Genomic DNA, 19,228 nt, shown 5'->3' on the forward strand with positions numbered 1-19,228 from the left:
GATACTTTACAGTGTTCATTGTCTGTACACTCTCTTTTCTCCAGATCTCTGCCACTGCCTCAGTTACTCTTCTATTTTCACAGTAACGATCTTATACACTATTTGTCCTTTTGTGATGGAGTTATTTCACTCAGCATGATGTCAACTAGTTTTTTATTTTCTCTTTAGTTTATTATGTCTCTCCTGCTGCATTCCAAAAAAGAAACTGATATGATCAGCTTAAGAAAGACACAGGGACAGCAGGACAAAGCATTACATGCCAGGAAGAGGCATGGCGTCCACAGTGCTTTGAGGAAAATACTGCTGTTTGGCTACACCACACAGGACCCCTTAAGCTCAAGCAGAAGGGAGCAGGACAGCTTGAGCAGCTTGAGAGAGGTGGTGATGCCAGTTCTGGTAGAGAATAATAGGCTTCCTGGTTTCCCATTCAGGTACTTGGGGGAAGCACTACTGACTAGCAAGAAGGGAGCATAAATACACAGGTCCTTCACAAAACATTGTCATACTCTGTGTCACCATATAGTTACAATGACCTAACATCTACACAGAAAAGACTCACATATTGTAAAGAAAGAAGCAGTCTGCCTCACTTAACATAAAAAAAAAACCCAAATTGAACACCAACTTGTTAGTTTAATAAACTCATTTGTCTTTAACTTAAACCATAACTCTTTAAGGGAAATTTAAACCCAGTTTTCCTAAATGAAAACTTGTGCTATGCAAAAAAAACCCCAAAACAAAACAAAACAAAACAAAACAAAAAAACCCCAAAATAACCTTTCTCCTAAAAAAGCAGACCCAATGAATACCCAAGATATAGAGAACCAGAAGAAATATGTTGATGTGGAGTTATTTGGACAGCTACAGAAGAAGATGCAAATGATGGAAGAAACAATTAAGAAAGCAAATAACCCAGAGATAATATTCCAGAAGAAATAAATTGATGAACAGCTATGTTAGAAAATGCAAAAGATGGAAGAAAGAATTAATAATATAAATAAAGAGGTTCAAGAACTTATAAAACCATCACAAGACAGCGAGGGTACAGCCAACATAGTAGTGGAAATAACAGAAGAACATGAAAATGTGATTCAGAATATTAAGAGCAAAATGCGGAAGTATCTAACATGCTGGTAGAACAAAAAAAGTAGAACTGGCAAAAAAACTGTTAAGAGTTATTAGGCCAATTTATTAGAGTGGTGGGATATAAGATCAATATTTTAAAAATTAGTGGAATTCCTTTACAGTAACAAAGAGAATTCTGAGACGGCAATCAAGACAGCAATACCATTTATAATAGCCAACCACAAATTGAGATACTTGAGAGTGAAACTAATTAGAAATACAAAAGCCCTATACAAAGAAAATGACAGAACATTTCTGCAAGAAAGAATAAAGACCTAAAGAAATGAAAAAATGTGCCCTGTGCATAAATAGGAAGACTCAGGATCATGAAAATGGCAATCCTACAAAAGCAATCTACGTTCAATGCAATCCCAATCCAGATACCAAATTAGTTTTTCAAGAAGATCAAAAGGGAAATTGTCAAGTTTATTTGGAGAGAAAAGAGACTCTGAATAAGCAAAACACTTCTGAGAAACAAAAATAAAGTGGGAGGCAGAACATTCCCTGACCTCAAAACCTACTACACAGCAGTAGTAAACAAACAGCATGGTACTCGTACAATGACAGGCACATAGACCAATAGAACAGAATTGAGAACCCAGAAATAGACCCAGATATCTAAGGTTAACTGATACTCAACAAGGAAGTTAAAGCTATCAAATGGGGAAACGACAACCTCTTCAACAAATGGTGCTGGAAAACTGGACTTCCACTTGCAGAAACGTGAAACAGGATCTACATCTTACACCATAGATCAAAATCGACTCAAGATGGATCAGACACCTGAGAGTAAAGCCCCAAACCATAAAGTTCATAAGAGACAAATTGGGATCATGCTTAGAAGGCCTGTTGTTTGTTGTTAAGTGCCGTTGAGTTGAAGACGATTTATGAATAAAAGACCTGAACACTTGTGTAACTTTCATCATTTCTCCAAGTTCATAGAGTTTCCGGAGGCAAGCTATTTCAGAAACAGATGCCACTCCTACTTTCAAGCTTATTTTAATTGGGGAGCTCCACCAAACACTGCCCACCATGGATAATCTAGTCTATACTAAAAAAGAGACTGTCAAATACAGCCAGGAATGCACAAACTGAAGAGATAAAATTGATGAATGGGACCTTCTAAAGATTAAATCCCTGTACTTATCAAAAACTTTTTTCGACATGGTAAAAAGAAAATCTACAGACTGGAAGCAAACATTTGGTAATACCATCTCAGAGAAAAGTCTCATAACAAAAGGTTACAGAATATTCCTGGGCCTCCCCCGAAAAAGACTGATAACTTAATTACAAAATAAGCAAAATACATGGAAAGAATTTTCACAGAGGAAGATATTAGAATGGCTAATAGACACATTAAGAAATGCTCAAAATTCATTGACAGTAAAAGAGATACAAAACAAAACCATAATGAGATACCACCTCACTCATAGCTATGGCAAAGTTTAACAGGACAGCAAGAAATAAATGTTGGAGAGGCTGTAGTGGGATAGAAACGCTTCTACATTGTTGGTGGGATTGTAAAATGGTACAACCACCTTGGAAAGCAGTTTGGTGCTTCCTCAAAAAGCTGAACACAGAAATTCTGCATTACCCAGCTATGTCACTGCTTAGAATATACCCTGAGAAAATGAGAACTGAGGCACAAAGTGAGACTTGTATACCAATGTTCATAGCAGTGTTATTCACCATTGCAAGAATATGGAAACAGCCCAGACGGTCAATCACAATCAAATGAATTGAGAAATTATGCTACATTCACACAGTGGAATACTATGGAGCATGCAGGAACAATGGTTTTGTTACTACCTAACTTGTGAATGATTGGAGGGCATTATACTGAGTGAACTAACTCAGTCCCATAAGGACAAATACTGTATAAAACCATTATTGTAGAATGAGTATGAAGATCCAAGGGGGAGGAGGGTAGAGCAGAGGGGTGAGGATGGGCAGGGTTTGTGTGTGTTGATCATAGGGTCGCACAATTTGATCGGATGTGAGGGATGAAAGAAATAGGAAAGATATGATGTGAAAAACGTTGTATTTGAACTTTGTAGATAAACCAGTGTGTTGTTAGTTATGTGCCGTCGAGTTGTTTGCAACTCATAGCGACCCTATGTACAACAGCCCTAAACCCTGCTCTATCCTGTGCCAATCACACTGTCTCTGACACTCCCATCCCAATTACCCCAGTCACTGAATCAATCCACCTCGCAGAGGGTCTACCCCCTCCTGCGCTGTCCCTCTACTCTACCCAGCATGATGTCCCTCTCCAAAGACCTGTCTCTCCTTACAACATGTCCAAAATATGTCAGACGAAGCCCCAGAATCCTTGCCTCCAAGGAGTAGCCTGGTTTAACCCTCTCTAGGATGAATCTGTTTGTTTTCTTGGCAGCCCATGGTATATTCAATACTCTTCTCCAGCACCACAGTTCAAAGGTGTCAATTCTCCTTCTGTCCTCCCTAGTCATTGTCCAGCTCTCTGATGCATAACAAATGATTGCAAAGACCATGGCCTGTATCAGGCGCGCCTTCGTCTCCAAAGAGACACCGTTGCTCTTGAGTACTTTAGAGAGGTCCCTAACAGCAGACTTTCCCATCGCAATATGTTTTTTTATTTCCTGGCTACTGGTGCCAAGAGTATTGACTGTGGAGCCGAGCAAACTGAAGCTGTGAACAGTCTCAATCTCTTCGCCATCCATCATGATGCTACCAATTGGTCCAGTGGTGAGAATCTTTGTCTTCCTGGTATTGAACCTCAATCATACTGAAGGCTGCAGTCTTTGACCTTCTGCAGTAAGTGCATGAGGTCCTCTTCAGTTTCAGTGAGCAAGGTTGTTTCATCTGCATAACGCAGATTGTTGATAGATCTTCCACCAATCCTAACGCCATGCATCTCCTCATAGAGCCCAGCCTCTCAGATAATCTGCTCTGCATACAGGTTGAAAAGGTATGGAGATAGGACACATCCCTGGCTCACACCCTTCCCAATTTTGAACCATTTAGTGTTGCCTTGCTCTGTTCTGATGACTGCCTCTTGGTCCAAGTATAGGTTTCGCATTAGCACGATTAAATGTTCTGGGATTCCCATTCTTCTCAGAGTCAGCCACAGTTTGTTATGATTCACGTAGTTAAACGCCTTTGCATAATCGATGAAACACAGATAGACATTTTTCTGGTATTCTGTGCTGTAATAACTACATATAATAGAAAAGAAACACACAGGATGAAATTAGAAAGAAGTGAGAGAAGGTGATGAGCTATTCTGCCCTTTATGTAATTATACGCACATTGTAATTGATCTATGCCCAAATTTACGAGGGTGTAGTTTCATTTCCAAGATAAAGATGTTGATACTCAGGGGTTAAAGTATGAAGCCTAGGACATAAGGCCTTCAACGGCACTGATAGCAGAATAGAAGTAGGCTGGTTTGATTTTAGATTCTGTGATTCTTCCATTGTGTGTTCTGTTACAAAAGATGAGCTTGTGGTTGATATCTCCTAAGTGAACTTCTGGCCTGAAAATGTGCTCTAGGATGGTAAAGTCATTCGCTATTGTTCAGTTGATTCTAAATCACAGTGATCCTCCACTGAGTTTCTGAGGCTTCACATCTGTACAGAAGAAAACTGCTCGTTTTTCTTCCTTGGAGCAACTGGTGGACTATAACCATCGATCTTTCAGTTAATGCCTGATTTATCACATACTTTGTAAGCAGGAGTGGCAGCCACTTCCTAAATAACATGCCTCTAGAAACCCTATGAACTTTGATAAATGTCAATAGTTTTAAGAGGGGCTTCAAGACTTTTTTGTTCATAGGGTTGATATGAGTCGTGTTTGATTCGAAGGCAATCAACAATAACAACATTACATACTACTCCACTACTGTACCAGAGATTGTGAGGATGGCAAAGGGTAGGACAGGGTTCATATCTGTTGTTTACAGGGTTGCTATGTACCTGACTCGATGGTACCCAACAACAATGCCACTAGGATCAACCAGGGAGAAAATTATCAAAGAACACTCTAGCTACTAAAACTTTCAGCAAATAAGAATAAAGTATTCAATTTATATGCTGAATAAATTATTCAAGAAGCCAGACACTATGAAGAAGAATGTGGCATCAGGATTGGAGAAAGATTCATCAATAACCTAGGTTATACAAATGACACAACCTTATTTGCTGAAAGTGAGCAGACCTTGAAGCACTTGCTGCAGAAGATCAAGGTCTACATTTTTCAGTATAGATTACATGATAACGCCAAGAAAAAGAAAGGTCACTACTGAATCAGTGGACAATATTATAATAAAGAAAAGACTGACTGTCAACAACTTCATCTTACTTGGATCTGAATCAACACCCTTGGTAACATAAGTCAGGATATCAACAGATGTATTGCACCAGTAAAGTCTGTAGTTAGAGACTTCTCCAAATTATTGAGGAGCAATGATGCCAGTTTAAAGAGTAAGATGTGTCTGATTTTCACCAGAAAGAATTCTGCCCAATCCTGCCCATCTTAATAATCTGCATGATACTATAATTAATAATAATAATAATAATAAATAATAATAATCACCACTCATTCACTTACTTATTGTTTTCAAGTCAGAACCAATTCATAGCTGACCCTCCACTGAGGATCTGAAGGTACCAAATCTCAAGGGAGGAAATAGTTCAACTTTCTTGTCAGGAGTCACAGATGGATTTTGGATTATGAGCTTGACTCCTTACACACTACAGCTTCCCTTTCTGTCTTATTTGATGTGTGCCATACAGTTGGAACCAACTCCTGGCTGACCCTCCACCTGGTTTTGCATGTTTTCAGAGACAGTAAATTACATGGAAAGAGATTGCCTATTCTTCTCACACAGACAACTGGTGGAAGAATTCAAAAGGTTATTACAAAGATGGAGGAAGAAAAAAACCAAAATGGATGTCAGAAGAGACTTTGGTTATTGCACCAGAGAGCCAAAAATCCAAAGCAAATGGAAGAAGCAAGATGTTAGGGGCCTGAACAGAAGATTTCAAAGGGAAGCACTGGAAGACAAAGCAAAGTGTTCTAATGGAATGTTCAAAGAGCTGGAAAATAGAGGGATAAACTTGCTCAGCGTTCTTCAGCTGAAGGAACTGAAGAACAAATTCAAGACTTGAGTTGCAATACTTAAGGACAAAATGTTGCATGACCCAGGAAGCATCAAAAGAAGATAGAGGAAGTACTCAGAGGTACTGTACTAAAAAGTATTGGCTGACACAGAAGAATTTAATGAAACAACATATGATCAAGAGCCTATGGTGATGAACAAGGAAGTTCAAGCTGCTCTGAAGGAGTTGGCAAAAAACAAGGCCCCAGGAATTGATGGAATACCAGTGACATATTTCAACAAACAGATGCTTCCTTGGATGTGCTCATCAGGTTGTACCAAGAACTCTGGAGGACAACTACCTGGCTAACTGACTGGAAGAGGTCCATTTTTATTCCCAGTATAAGAAAAAATGATCTGACAGTGTGTGGAAATGATAAAAAAATATCATTAATATCAGATGCAAGCAAGATTCTGCTGAAAATGATCTAAAAATTACTAGAACAGCACATCAACAGAGAACTGCCAAATATGCAGGTGGGGTTTAGAAGGGGCTGTGGCACTAGGAACATTATAACCAACATTAGATGGATCTTAGCTGAAAGCAGAGAGAACCAGAAGAATGTCTATCTGTGTTTCATTGACTATGCAAAGGCATTTGACTGTGTGGATCATGACAAATTGTGGCTAATTTTGAGAGGAATGGGAATCCCAGGACACTTGATAGTGCTTATGTGAAATCTATACTTGGACCAGGAGGCAGTCATCAAAACAGAACAAAGAAATACGGCATGATTCAAAAATAGGAAAGGTGTATGCCAGGGATGCATTCTATTTCCATATATTTTAAATCTATATGTGGAACAGATCATCCAGAAAGCTGAGCTCTATGAGGAGGAATGTGGCATCATGATTGGAGGAAGACTCATCAACAACCTGTGTTGTGCAGATGACACAACATTGCTTGCTAAAACTCTGAGGGCCTGAAGCATTTGTTGCAGAAGTTAAAAGATTGCAGCCTTCAATATGGATTGAAGCTCAGCATTAAAAGTACAAAGATTCTCACCACTGGGCCAGATGGAAGCATCATGATAGATGAAGATTGAGATTGTTAACAGCTTCAGCTTGCTTGGCTCCACAATCAACACTCTTGGTACCGGCAGCCAGGAAATAAAAAGATGAATTACATTGAGAAAATCTGCTGTCAGGGACCTCTTCAAAGTACTGAAGAGCAATGATATCAGTTCAGAGACTAAGGGGCGCCTCATCCTATGATCTTTGCAATTACTTACTATACATCAGAGAGCTGGACAATGACTAAGGATGATAGAAAAATAATTGATGCCTTTGAGTTGTAGTGCTGGAAAAGAGTATTGAATACACTATGGACTGCTAAAAGAACAAACATGTCTGTACTGGAGAAGGTGAAACCAGGCTGCTCCTTGGAGACAAAGATTTTGAGGCTTTGCCTGACATACTTCGGGCATGTTGCCAGGAGGGACCAGTCTTTGGAGAAGAACATCATGCTTCCATGCAGACCCTAGATGAAACGGCTTGACTCAGTGACTGGAGGAATGGTGGAGGTGTGTCAGAGACAATGAAATTTGCTCAAGATAGAACAGGGTTTATTTAGTTAGGTTCCCACACCCCAATATCCAAAGCACTTTATTACAGATCTGGGAGGGCAGAGTGAATCCTCTCAAAAACTGCTTCTAAAGCAGGGTTTAAAGTGTTGTACATAGGGTTGCTATGAGTCACAAGCACATAACAACAACAATATCTAAAAAATACTTGAGTAATGTTTTGATTATATTGGGTGCATATTTCTCAGCAGCAGTAATTCCTCTGAAGGAATTCTGAAGACTGCATGATATTTAGGAATGTACTATATTTTAGTGAATTATGTTCCTTGTAAAGACATATCGATTATTTCCAATTATAAAAAATACTGTAATAAAGTAACTAAAATGTACTAATTAATCCTTGAGTTTTTCCTAGTAAAGTTTATATATTGAAATCAAATTTGTCAAGACTTTATTTTTATAAAATGAGAAATTATACAAAGAATAATCATCTTAAAGATAATTCTGAAAGAAATGTTTGGTGTTCTCTTAAATGCTTAAATATATGAACAAATTGGAGGAAAATATATAAAAGAAACCGATGTGAAGAGTAGAAATTATTTGTGAGTTGATTCATCCTCTATTTTCACCAGAGCAGAGCCTGTATTTCCTAACAGTATTCTTTTGCTCTTATGGCTTTTTCAATGTTCTCCCAAAGAACATAAAAATGTGTTATCAGCTCTTCAGAATGTACCTGGGAATTGATCAACAACATGGGTAATTGCGAAGGTAGTTTAATTCCATTTTATTTTGACTGTGTGTACATAAATACTTTGCATAGATGGTTAAAATTTTTGCTTAATTTAGAAGCAACCCTTTGGGACAGAGGTTTATTATAGATTGCCTTTTTTTGACCGGTCATTCTGAGAGTTCTTACTGATGAGACTGTATCCTAGGTGTCTATTTGCCTTGACCTTGTAAAAGCGTCTAATAATTGGCTATGAGATTCACCAGTCCTTGGAGAAAGACATCATGCTTGGGAGGGTGGAGGGACAGTACAGGAGAGGAAGACCCTCTATGAGGTGGATTGATTCAGTGAGTGGGGTAATGGGGGTAGGTTTGTTGGAGACAGATTGACACAGGACAGACCAGGGTTTAGGGCTGTTGTACATAGGGTCACTATGAGTCACAGGCGACTCGATGGCACATAACAACAACAACAATGAAGATGCTGTAAGCTATTTTTCTGGTTTGTGTTGGACAAGATTAAACACTCTTTAGTAGCCCAAAAAGGATATAGGAGACAGTGATAAAGGAATAGTCTCTTTTCAGACAACAGAATGCATAGATTCTTCAGAGTGTTTGGAGAAGTACTCATAGCTGTGGACATGCACATTTTAACTGGCTGTGGATACATCTCCAGGGGTGTAAAAGTGGCTTATATGTTCTAATTAAAAGGCTGGAAGTTTGAATCACCCAGAAACTGTGTTATGAGCCACGACATTATGTAAGTGTCCCCTGCCTCTCAAATTACGTTTCAATTTGCCTAGGCCATGTTTCTCAATATATGTAATTATCCCCGATTTTATAATCTGATGCAGTTTTCTTGTATGTAAATCCTAAAATGTGTAAGAATTCTAGAACACTTATTTGTGCTCATATAGAACTTTTACATGAACCAGGAAGTAGCCATTTGACTAGAACAAGGGAATTCTGCATAGTTTTAATTCACGAAGTGTTTGCTAGAGTTGCATCCTCATACTTTGCCTATTCAATTTGTATACCGAACAAATAATCTGAAAAACTGGACTACATGAAGGAAAAGGGGCATTAATGTTGGTAGAAGACTCTCCAACAATTTGCAGTGTGTAGATGACACAACCTTGCTTGAAGAAAGTAAACACGACTTATTGAAGCATTACTGAAGAAGAGCTAAGCCTTCCAAATGGATTATATCTCAGCATCAGGAAAACAAAAATCTTCACCATTGGACAAAGGAGAAACATCAAGAGAGATGGATTAAAGATAAACATTGTCAAGGATTTCATTTTATTTGGATGCACATTCAACACCCATGGTAGCAGCAGGCAAGAAATCAAAAGGCATTGGGACAATCTGTCAAAGACCTCATTAAAGGGCTAAAAACCAAGGATGTTAATTTAAAGACTAAGGTGCCCCTGATCCAAGCCATGATATTTTTATTTGCTTGTTATACATGAAAACTGGACATTGAATAGAGAAAATGAAGAAGAACTGATGCTTTGGATTATAAGGTTGATGAATAATATTTAGTATCTCGTGGACTGTCAAAAGCACACAAAAAATTCTGTATTACATGATGTCCATCCAGAGTGCTCCTCAGAGGTAAGAATGATGACACTTCATCTCATATACCTTCACATGTTGTCAGGAGGGGCCAGTCCCTGGAGAAGGATATTATGATTTCAAAGGTAGAGTGTCAGAGAGTGAGAGGAAAACTTTCAGTAGGGTAAATTGAAACAGTGATTGCAAAAATGGACTTAAGCACAGTGGAGATTGTGGGGATGGAGCAAGACTGGGCAAGGTTTTGATCTGTATGAGTCAGTATCAACTCGAGGGCATCTAACAACAACAAGAATTACCGAGGCAGAATTAGTGGCAGTTATGTTAACGAGGCAGGATACAATATATAGGATTAGACTGTGTCTTGAGTCAATGTCTTTTGACACAGGAAAGATGTAAACAAGTGAACAGAGATGGGAGGAACCTCCTACCACTAAGGAAGAAGAACTAGGAGTGTGACCCTGTACAAAGAACCTCCTAGGCCCCAGGGAAGATCAATGACAAAGATCTTTGAGAACTGGCACAGAGAGCTGTCTTCTGTATAAGGGCCTCCTGAACTTTTAGCCTCATGAACTGTCACAGAATAAATTTCTGTTTGTTAAATCCATATACATCCATATACTTGTGGTATTTTTGTTACAGCAGCAGAAGGGTAACTAAGACACTTATGAAGAAAGGCCTGATGGTCCACTACCAAGAAATCAACCATTAAAAAACTCCACGGAACACAGTTCTGTGATCACAGGGTCACCATGAACTGGAATTAATTTATAGGTAACTAGTCATAGATAGACTCAGTATCTCTTTTATTTTGTAAATATTTTATATTCTAAAAGAAAATGAGTAGTAATACAAACTACTCTTACATATAATTATGAAAGATGGCCTAAATGTAACACAAAATAAAAAGAAAAGAAAGCAATATTATAAATTATAAGTACCAAGACTTGTTAAATACTTGTACTTACATGTAAAATCATTAGAAGTGTTACACCTATGAATGTAGATCAATACTGGGGTGTTATATTAATCACTCAACTACCACAAGTGGTTTTGCCATTAGGGATGTGGCTTACCAAAATGGTGCACAATCTTAGGTAAATGTATAAGTAAGATAAAGTCCAATCTTTTCAATATTTATGTAAAAATATAAATATAATGTTAGTTGCATTCCTAGAAAATAAGGTCCTATGCTGTTGTTGTTAGGTGTGGCTGTGTGGAGTATGATTCATAGAGACCCTATGAACAACAGATCTGAACTTTGTCCTATCCTGTGTCATACTCACAATTTCTGACATACTTGAACCTATTGCTACAGCCACTGTGTCAATCTTTTTGATAAAGGGTCTCTTTCATGAACCCTTTATCTTTCTAAGCATGATGACTCTTTCCAAGAGATGACTCTTCTCCAGAAAAGTGCTCAAAGGGATGTGAGATAAAGCTTTACCATCCTTGCCACCAAGAAGCACTGTGGTTGTGTTTTCCCCATATTTGTTTTGGCAGTCCATGGGATACTCAGGGCTCTTTTCCAACACCACAGTTCAGTGGCTTTAATTATTCTTCTGTCATCCTTATTAATTGTCCAGGTCTCAGATGTATAACAAGTGATTAAAAAGATGATGTCCTGAATCAAGTGCACTTTAGTCTTCAAACTGACATCATTGCTTCTCAGTAATTTAGAGGAGTCTCTGACAGCAGATTTGCCTGATGGAATATGCCTCCTGATTTGCTGGCTGCTGGTGCCAAGGGTGCTGATTGTGGATCTAAGTAAGATAACACATTGTTGACAATAAAAACCATTAAAAATATTTTGCATTTTATTTGTTAAATAAAGTTAGATTCTAGGCTTAGGTAACTGTAAGCAGACATTTTACCTACATACATAAATATCATCACACTTTTCTTGGACATGTCCTGGTTCTTCATTTCAAATGAATCCTTCATATGTTGTTGTTAGATAACCTCAAGTCAGTGAGTCAGTTCTGATTTCTAGTGGCCATGTGTTCAAAAGCACAAAACAATGCCTGACACTGTGCCAACATCCCACTCTTTGCTGTGTCTGAGCCTAGTGGTGTAGCTATTATGTCAAATGTTTTTTGGGAGGTTTTCCTCTTTTCCAATGGCTTTCTACCTTACCAAGGATAGGTAGATGTCTTTCAGTGGGTGGGTCAGGTCACTGTCTTCCAAATTTCTTGGCACAGATGAGTAAGACGTTTTAATTTTGTATTCATTATTGGAACATTTAATTTTGTATTCTAGAAATGTTTGGAAACTTGTTTTTCACTAATGCCTTCAGTGAGCTTGGACTTCTTCCTTCAATAGTACCACTTGTCCTTGATGATATCCCACCTCCTGAAATGGTTGACTGTTTTTCAATTGTTTTTTTATAGTAACTACACTTATTCCTTCTATCTTCTCCGGATGTTTTTTGTTTTGTGTACCATAGACTAATAGGGTGAACCTAACAAGGAAACAGAATATGGTTTAAAATCAAGAAAGGTATGCATCAGGGTTGTATGCATTCAGGCCTTTCTCTGTACTCATTCAGTCTGTATGCTGGGCAAATAATTAAAGAAGCTAGACTATCTGAAGAGGATGTGGCATCAGAATTGGAGAAAAATTCATTGAAAACTTATGTTGCACAGATGACACAATCTTGCTTGCAGAAAGTAAAGAAGACTTGCAGAATTTACTGAAGATGAAAAACAGACTCCAATATAGATTACATCATGTAGATGGAGAAAAGATGGAAGTTGTCAATGGTTTCATTTTACTTTGATTCACAAGAAATATCCATGATAGCAGCACTGAAAAAATCAAAAGATGTATTGTCACAGAGTTTGGATGTAGGCAGAGTTTGTTGAGTGGGGGGAGGGTGTGGAAAACTGCACAAAACAAATATATGAATGAAACAATATAGACAAATTATTTTATGTAAAACAATAAAAACCTTTAAAATGAGACGTATTGGGGAAATTTGCTGTCAAGGATTTCTTTAAAGTGCTGAAGAGTAAATATGTCAGTTGCGAGTCCAAGGTGTGCCTGATCCAAGCTGTTGTATTCTCAGTGTGTATTTGAAGGTTGGACAATAAGAAAGACTGAAAAAGCATCAGTGCCTTTGAATTGTAGGGTTGATGAACACTATTTGACATCCCATGGACTACCAAAAGGAAGCGCAAACAGGGAGTTCTTTTGAAGAAAGGATAATGAAATTTGGTGTCATATGCTTTGGGTGGCCAATCCTTAGAAAAAGACATCATTCTGTAAAACGTGAGGGTCAGCAAAAGAGAGGAAGGTCCTTAGTGAGGTGAATGGACACAGTGATTGCAGTAATGTTCTTGAGTATGATGGCAGAACATCAGGCAAGATTTTGATCTGTTGCTCACAGGGGGACCATACATCAGAATAAATTTGATAGCATTTCCCAACAGCAAAAACAACATTGTTCATAATTTTATCCATAGAATCTTTCACGATTGAAACTTTAAGCTTTAAAGTTTTTCTTTATATCTTCCAACTTGAGAAATGCCAAGTGTATTCTTTTGCATGTGTTATTGTGCATCTCTAACCCTAGGATCCCAATCAGTTGCAGGCCCAGTCACCAATAAAACAACCAACAATACCTGTTAAAATGACCTAATGTCAATGCAAATGCTGTATTTTACCACCACCATTCTAGTAATTATTTTAATTGGTCCTGACTCTTCAAAGAGAGTCTGTGTTTAAAAACAGAAAAATTTGCTTCCAAGTTGGATAATATCAGGGCATCTTGTTTTATTTCACAGTCTTATAAAGAATTAATTTAGTCTCTTGCAATTATAGTTCTGAGTTCTCCTTAATAACATTGCCATGGACATTTGTTTGTTTCTTTTTCTTTCCCCCTCTTCTAGTAGCCCTTTTTAAAACAACAACAACAACAACAACTACTACTCCTACTACTACTTGTTTCTTTTATATTGGTTTGCTCACAAAATTTGTTTGCATTGTGTTTCATACTATTCTTCATTCATATTGTTTTTCATACAATCATTCCCAAGCATTATGTTTTATAAAATCAATCACCATTGGACCTTGCATATCATTGATATGATAGTGTACACAGAAAACCTCAAGGACTCAACAATAAAACCTCTTAGAGTTAGTAGCCCAGTTTAGTAGAGTGGCAGGATATAAGATCAATATCCAAAAATCTGTGGGATTCCTCAACAATGAGAACTCAGAGAGTAAAACCAGGAAAGCAATACTGTTTACAATAGCCAACCACAAAATGAGATAATTGGGAATAAACCTAACTAGAGACACAAGAGACCTGTACAAAGAAAACTACAGAAAATTTCTGTGAGACACAATAAAAAACCTAAATAAATGTTCCTTGTTACTCATGAGGCCATCTTTATGACTAAATTTCTTGTCTTTGGCCTATTAGCCAGGTGCTGATCTCTGCTGTGCCAAGTATTCCTTTAACCCAAGACATATTAGTAATTACACTTCTCCCACCACTACTGGAAGTCCCTAATTTACACAGCCCTGTTCCTGTGTCCAAGTGGCCAAGGTTGAGAAAAATCTATGACTTCACAATTCTCTGTTCCAGATACAGTAAGCTTTTGGGTTATGAAAGTTCAACGTGGTGATGACTTCTTGTTGGTATTGTTATGTGTTGTCAAGTCCCTGTGACTCTTATTGACCCTATGCACAATAGCTCTGGACTCTGTCCTATTCTGAGCCAATTTAACTGTCTCTGACACACCTGCCCTTATCACTCCAGTCATTATCAATCCATCTCATTTAAGGTCTTTCTCTCCTGTGTTATCCCTCCATCCTTCCAAGTATGATGTCCTTCTCCAAGGACTGGTCTATCCTGGCAACATGCCCAAAGTTTATGAGATGGAGGTTCAAAATCCTTGCTTCCAGAGACCAAGATACTTTCAACCTCTCCAGAATAAACCTGTTTGTTCTCTTGGCAGTCACAGTATGTTCAGTACTCTTCTCCAGCACTACAACTCAAAGGCATCAATTTTTATTCTGTCATCCTTAGTCCTTGTCTAGGTCTGTGATGCATAGCAAATAATTGCAAAGACCATGGCCTGGTTTAGGCACACCTTAGTTTCTATACTGACATCTTTGCACTTCAGCATTCTTGAGAGATTCATGAAAGGAGTCTTTCTTAATCCACTTCATCTTTTGGCTTCCTGGCTGCCAGTTCCAAAAGTGTTGATTGTGGACCTGAGCAAAGTGAAATTGTTGACAATCTCAATCTTTTCATCATCTATCATGATGTTGCCAATTGACCCAATGGTAATAATCTTTGTTTTCTTGATGTTGAACTTCAATCCATATTTAAGACTGTAGTCCTTAACTTTTTGCAGAAGACATTTCAGGTCCTCCTCAGTTTCAGCAAGCAAGGTTGTGTCATCTTCATAACACAAGCTGTTTATTAGTCTTCCACCAATTTAATTGCTGCATTCCTCCTCATAAAACTCAGCCTCCTGAATGATCTGTTCTGCATGTAGATGGAAAAGTTATGTAGACAGAATGCATCCCTGATGCACTCCTTTATTTTGAACCATACACTGTGTCCATGCTCTGTTCTGATGACTGCCTCCTCGTCCAAGTATAGGTTTTACATGAGCAAAATCAGATGTTCTGGAATTTTCATTCTTCTAAAGGTTGGTCACAATTTGTTGTGATCCACACAGTCAAATGCCTTTGCATAATCAATAAAACACAGATAGACGTTCCTCTGGTACTCTCTGTTTTCAGTCAAGATCCTCCTGTCATTGGCAATGATGTCCCTAGTGCCATGGTCTGTTCTAAACCCAACCTGTACTTCTGGTAGTTCTCTATTGATGTATTGTTCCCATCATTTTTGGATAATTTTCAGCAAGATTTTGCTATTCATGATATTTGACACTTAGCCTTCAATGTTACTTACATTGAAATGGTTGACTCAACCTGTACTCACAACAGAGTTATTGTAATTACCTTCACTTGTTGTACGCATAATAAGTTTTTAAATCATCAGAATTTTTAGAGTCTTTCCTTCCACTACTCTATGAGAACTATCTCTATCTGTTCTGACTTTACAAACTCCAGTTAGAGGCTTAAAGACACTTCTAAAATGAACCTTATTCATAGCTCAGAATTGCCTGTACTTCACTTCTCTTGCATAAGTTTTCATATTAATGTGGTCATTTCTGGTTTGGGTTTTTTTTTTTTTGTGATGTTGTTATGTGCTGTTGAGTCACCTGTGACTCATAGTGACCCTATGTCTAGCAGCTCTGAATCCTGCACTGACTCTGACACACCTACCCTCATTGCCCCAGTTACTGTATCAATCCATCTCATCTAGGGTCTTTCTTTCCTGCATTGTCCCTCCACCCTTCAGAGTATGTTGTCTTTCTCATAGGATCAGTCCCTCCAGGCCACATGCCCAAAGTATGTGAGACAGAACTTAAAAATCCTAGCCTCCAAGGAGAAACTTGGTTTCACTCTCTCCAAGACAGTCCTATTTGTTTTCTTGGCAGCCCATGATATGTTCAAGACTTCTCCAGCACCACAATTTGAAGGCATTGATTCTTCTTGTCATCCTTAGTCATTGCCCAGCTCTCTGATGCATAGCAAGTAATTGTAAAGACCATGGCCTGGATCAGGTGCACCTTGGTCTCTAGACTGACATCATTGCTTCTCAGTACTCAGGAGAGGTCCTTGATTTACCTAACATAATTTGTCTTTTGATTTCCTGACTGCTTGGTGGCAACAGTGTTGATTGTGGAGCCGAGCAAGCTGTAACTGTTAGCAACCTTTTTTAGCACTATTTAATTTGCTTCCATGTATCACTACTTTACGATAAAAGATCTTTTCTCATTCACTGTATTTTTTAGAACAGGTAAGTTGGTAGGGTAGTTGTTGTTGTTAAATGCCCTCAAGTCGAGTATGACTCATAGTGTCCCCATGAACAAAAGATCTGAAACCTGATCTATCCTGTGCCATCCTCACACTTCCTGACACACAAGAGCCCATTGCAGCAGTCACTGTGTCAATACACCTAGTTGAGGGTCTTCCTCTCCTTCAGGGTAGGAAGAGTTTTAAACCTGAAATATGAGTGATAAGTAACTCGACTTCTGTTACATACTAATTAGATGATCTAGTGCAATAACTAGGTCATGGGTTAACTATTCAAAATTACTTCCCTTGCCATCAGTTTTGAATTTCATCACATGATTCGTTAGGAGCCTGAAATAAACTCAAATTTTTGCTGTCAAGTCAGAACATGAAACTTATTGCTGTCTCGCCAGTGAGTTTTCAGAGTTGTAAATGACATTGGAGGATATTTGTTCACCTTTCTCCTGCAGAGCAGCTGGTGGAGTTGAAACAGCTGCTTTGGGGTTGGCAGCAAAATTCCTTACCTACTCAACCACAGATTTCCTTTTTCAACTTCTGTTGTGTCATAACAATGACAGAAGCTTAAATAAATTGTGTCATTATATATTGGTCAGTTTCCTCCATACTACCAAGTTTAATTTGAGCCAAGCTTAGCAGCAGAATCTCACTACTAGAAAGGAAGAAACAGCAGAGAATGTAGTGTGAGTCCTTCCAGTGCAGAAATTCCTACACCAGTCAGACTTGGACATACATGACAATAGCAGCAGCCTCAGGGTAGAACCAGAGGCTGATCTGAGCCAGAGCTGATTTAAGACTATGGCCCCATGGAGTCAGAAGCAGAGGCCTTTGTCCGAGTTTGCTGAGTTCTTATAGAGATGCCATAATTGGCAGGAAAAAGACAGCTTTGTAACCATGAGACTGAAAACTGAAGAGCTTGTGAGTTTCATGAGAAGATGTCCTGACTGAGGAATTGTATGCTGTTGCCAACCTGAATTGTAAACTGCTAATATCCCTAGTAAAGTCCATGATGGTGAGTATGGTTCTGTGAGATCTGTATGTCATTGCAACAGATTTTGGACCCTGTAGCAGAACAGTACAATTGGTGTTAAAATGAGTAGATGTAAGTGCAAGAGTGTGGAGATCATGTCTGACCGAATGGATTATTTTTGTACTGTGAATGTTGCTACTGTAGGCTGTTCCCCTTTGTGAAGTTAACAGAGGTCAGGCTCAGACATCCTCATGCTGCCCCACTTTTTTACAAGCTGTCACTTGTTCCTCTTTTGAAGACAAGAGTTGACCACAGGATCATCTCCAACTTTAAAGATACTGTAAGTCTTTATATTACCTAATTTCTCTGAATTACCATGTTGTTATGTGCTGTTGAATTGACTACAACTCATACTGACCTATGAACAACAGCCCTGAGCCAGCCCTTGCTTGTGCTATTTTAAATATCTTTGACACACTTGACTTTATTATTACACTGTGTCAATCCATCTTGTTGAGGGTCTTCTCTAATGCTGACCTTCTACCTTTCTAAGCTTCAGCATAATGTCCTTCTCCAAGGACTGGCCCCTCCTAATAGCAAGCTCAGAATATGTGAGATGGAGGCTCTTACACAGCAAAGGAACACTGCAAGGCTTAAAATTAAGAAAGGTGTATGTCAGGGCTGTATCCCTTCTACACACCTATTTAATCTGTATGCTGAAAGACTAATTTGAAAAGCTAGGTGTTATGAAGAAGAATGTTGCTTCAAGTTTGGAAAGAGACTCATCAACAAAATGTGTTGTGCATATAACACGACTTTACTGAAAGTAAGGAAGACTTGAAGCACTTGCTGCAGAAGACCAAGGACTTCACTAGGGATTGTTGTTGTTGTTGTTGTTATGTGCCATCGAGTCGCTTGCGACTCACAGCGACCCTATGTACAACAGCCCTAAACTCTGCTCTGTCCTGTGCCAATCGCACTGTCTCAGACACTCCCATCCTGATTATCCCAGTCACTGAATCAATCCACCTCATAGAGGGCCTTCCCCTCCTGCGCCGTCCCTCCACCCTCCCAAGCATGATGTCCTTCTCCAAAGACCGGTCTCTCCTCACAACATGTCCAAAGTATGTCAGACGGAGCCTCAGAATCCTTGCCTCCAAGGAGCCACCCGGTTTAACCCTTTCCAGGACAAATCTATTTGTTTTCCTAGCAGTCCATGGTATTCTCAGTACTCTTCTCCAGCACCACACCTCAAAGGCATCAATTCTC

At 38.7% G+C, this 19,228-nt stretch overlaps 1 protein-coding gene across 1 annotated transcript in view; it reads right to left on the bottom strand.

The window, feature by feature from the left end:
- Positions 1–311: 311 nt before the first annotated feature.
- The window catches only part of LOC102859442 (transmembrane protein 179B-like), a 56,824-nt gene continuing 37,907 nt past the window's right edge, over positions 312–19,228 (bottom strand). The window contains exon 2 of the mRNA XM_006891535.1: positions 312–454. Coding sequence (XP_006891597.1) covers positions 312–454 — 143 coding nt within the window. The remainder of the gene's footprint in view (positions 455–19,228) is intronic.

Source organism: Elephantulus edwardii, unplaced genomic scaffold (genome assembly GCF_000299155.1).
Source record: "Elephantulus edwardii isolate Elephantulus edwardi_28Jun2011 unplaced genomic scaffold, EleEdw1.0 scaffold00099, whole genome shotgun sequence".
Taxonomy (NCBI): Eukaryota; Metazoa; Chordata; class Mammalia; order Macroscelidea; family Macroscelididae; genus Elephantulus; species Elephantulus edwardii.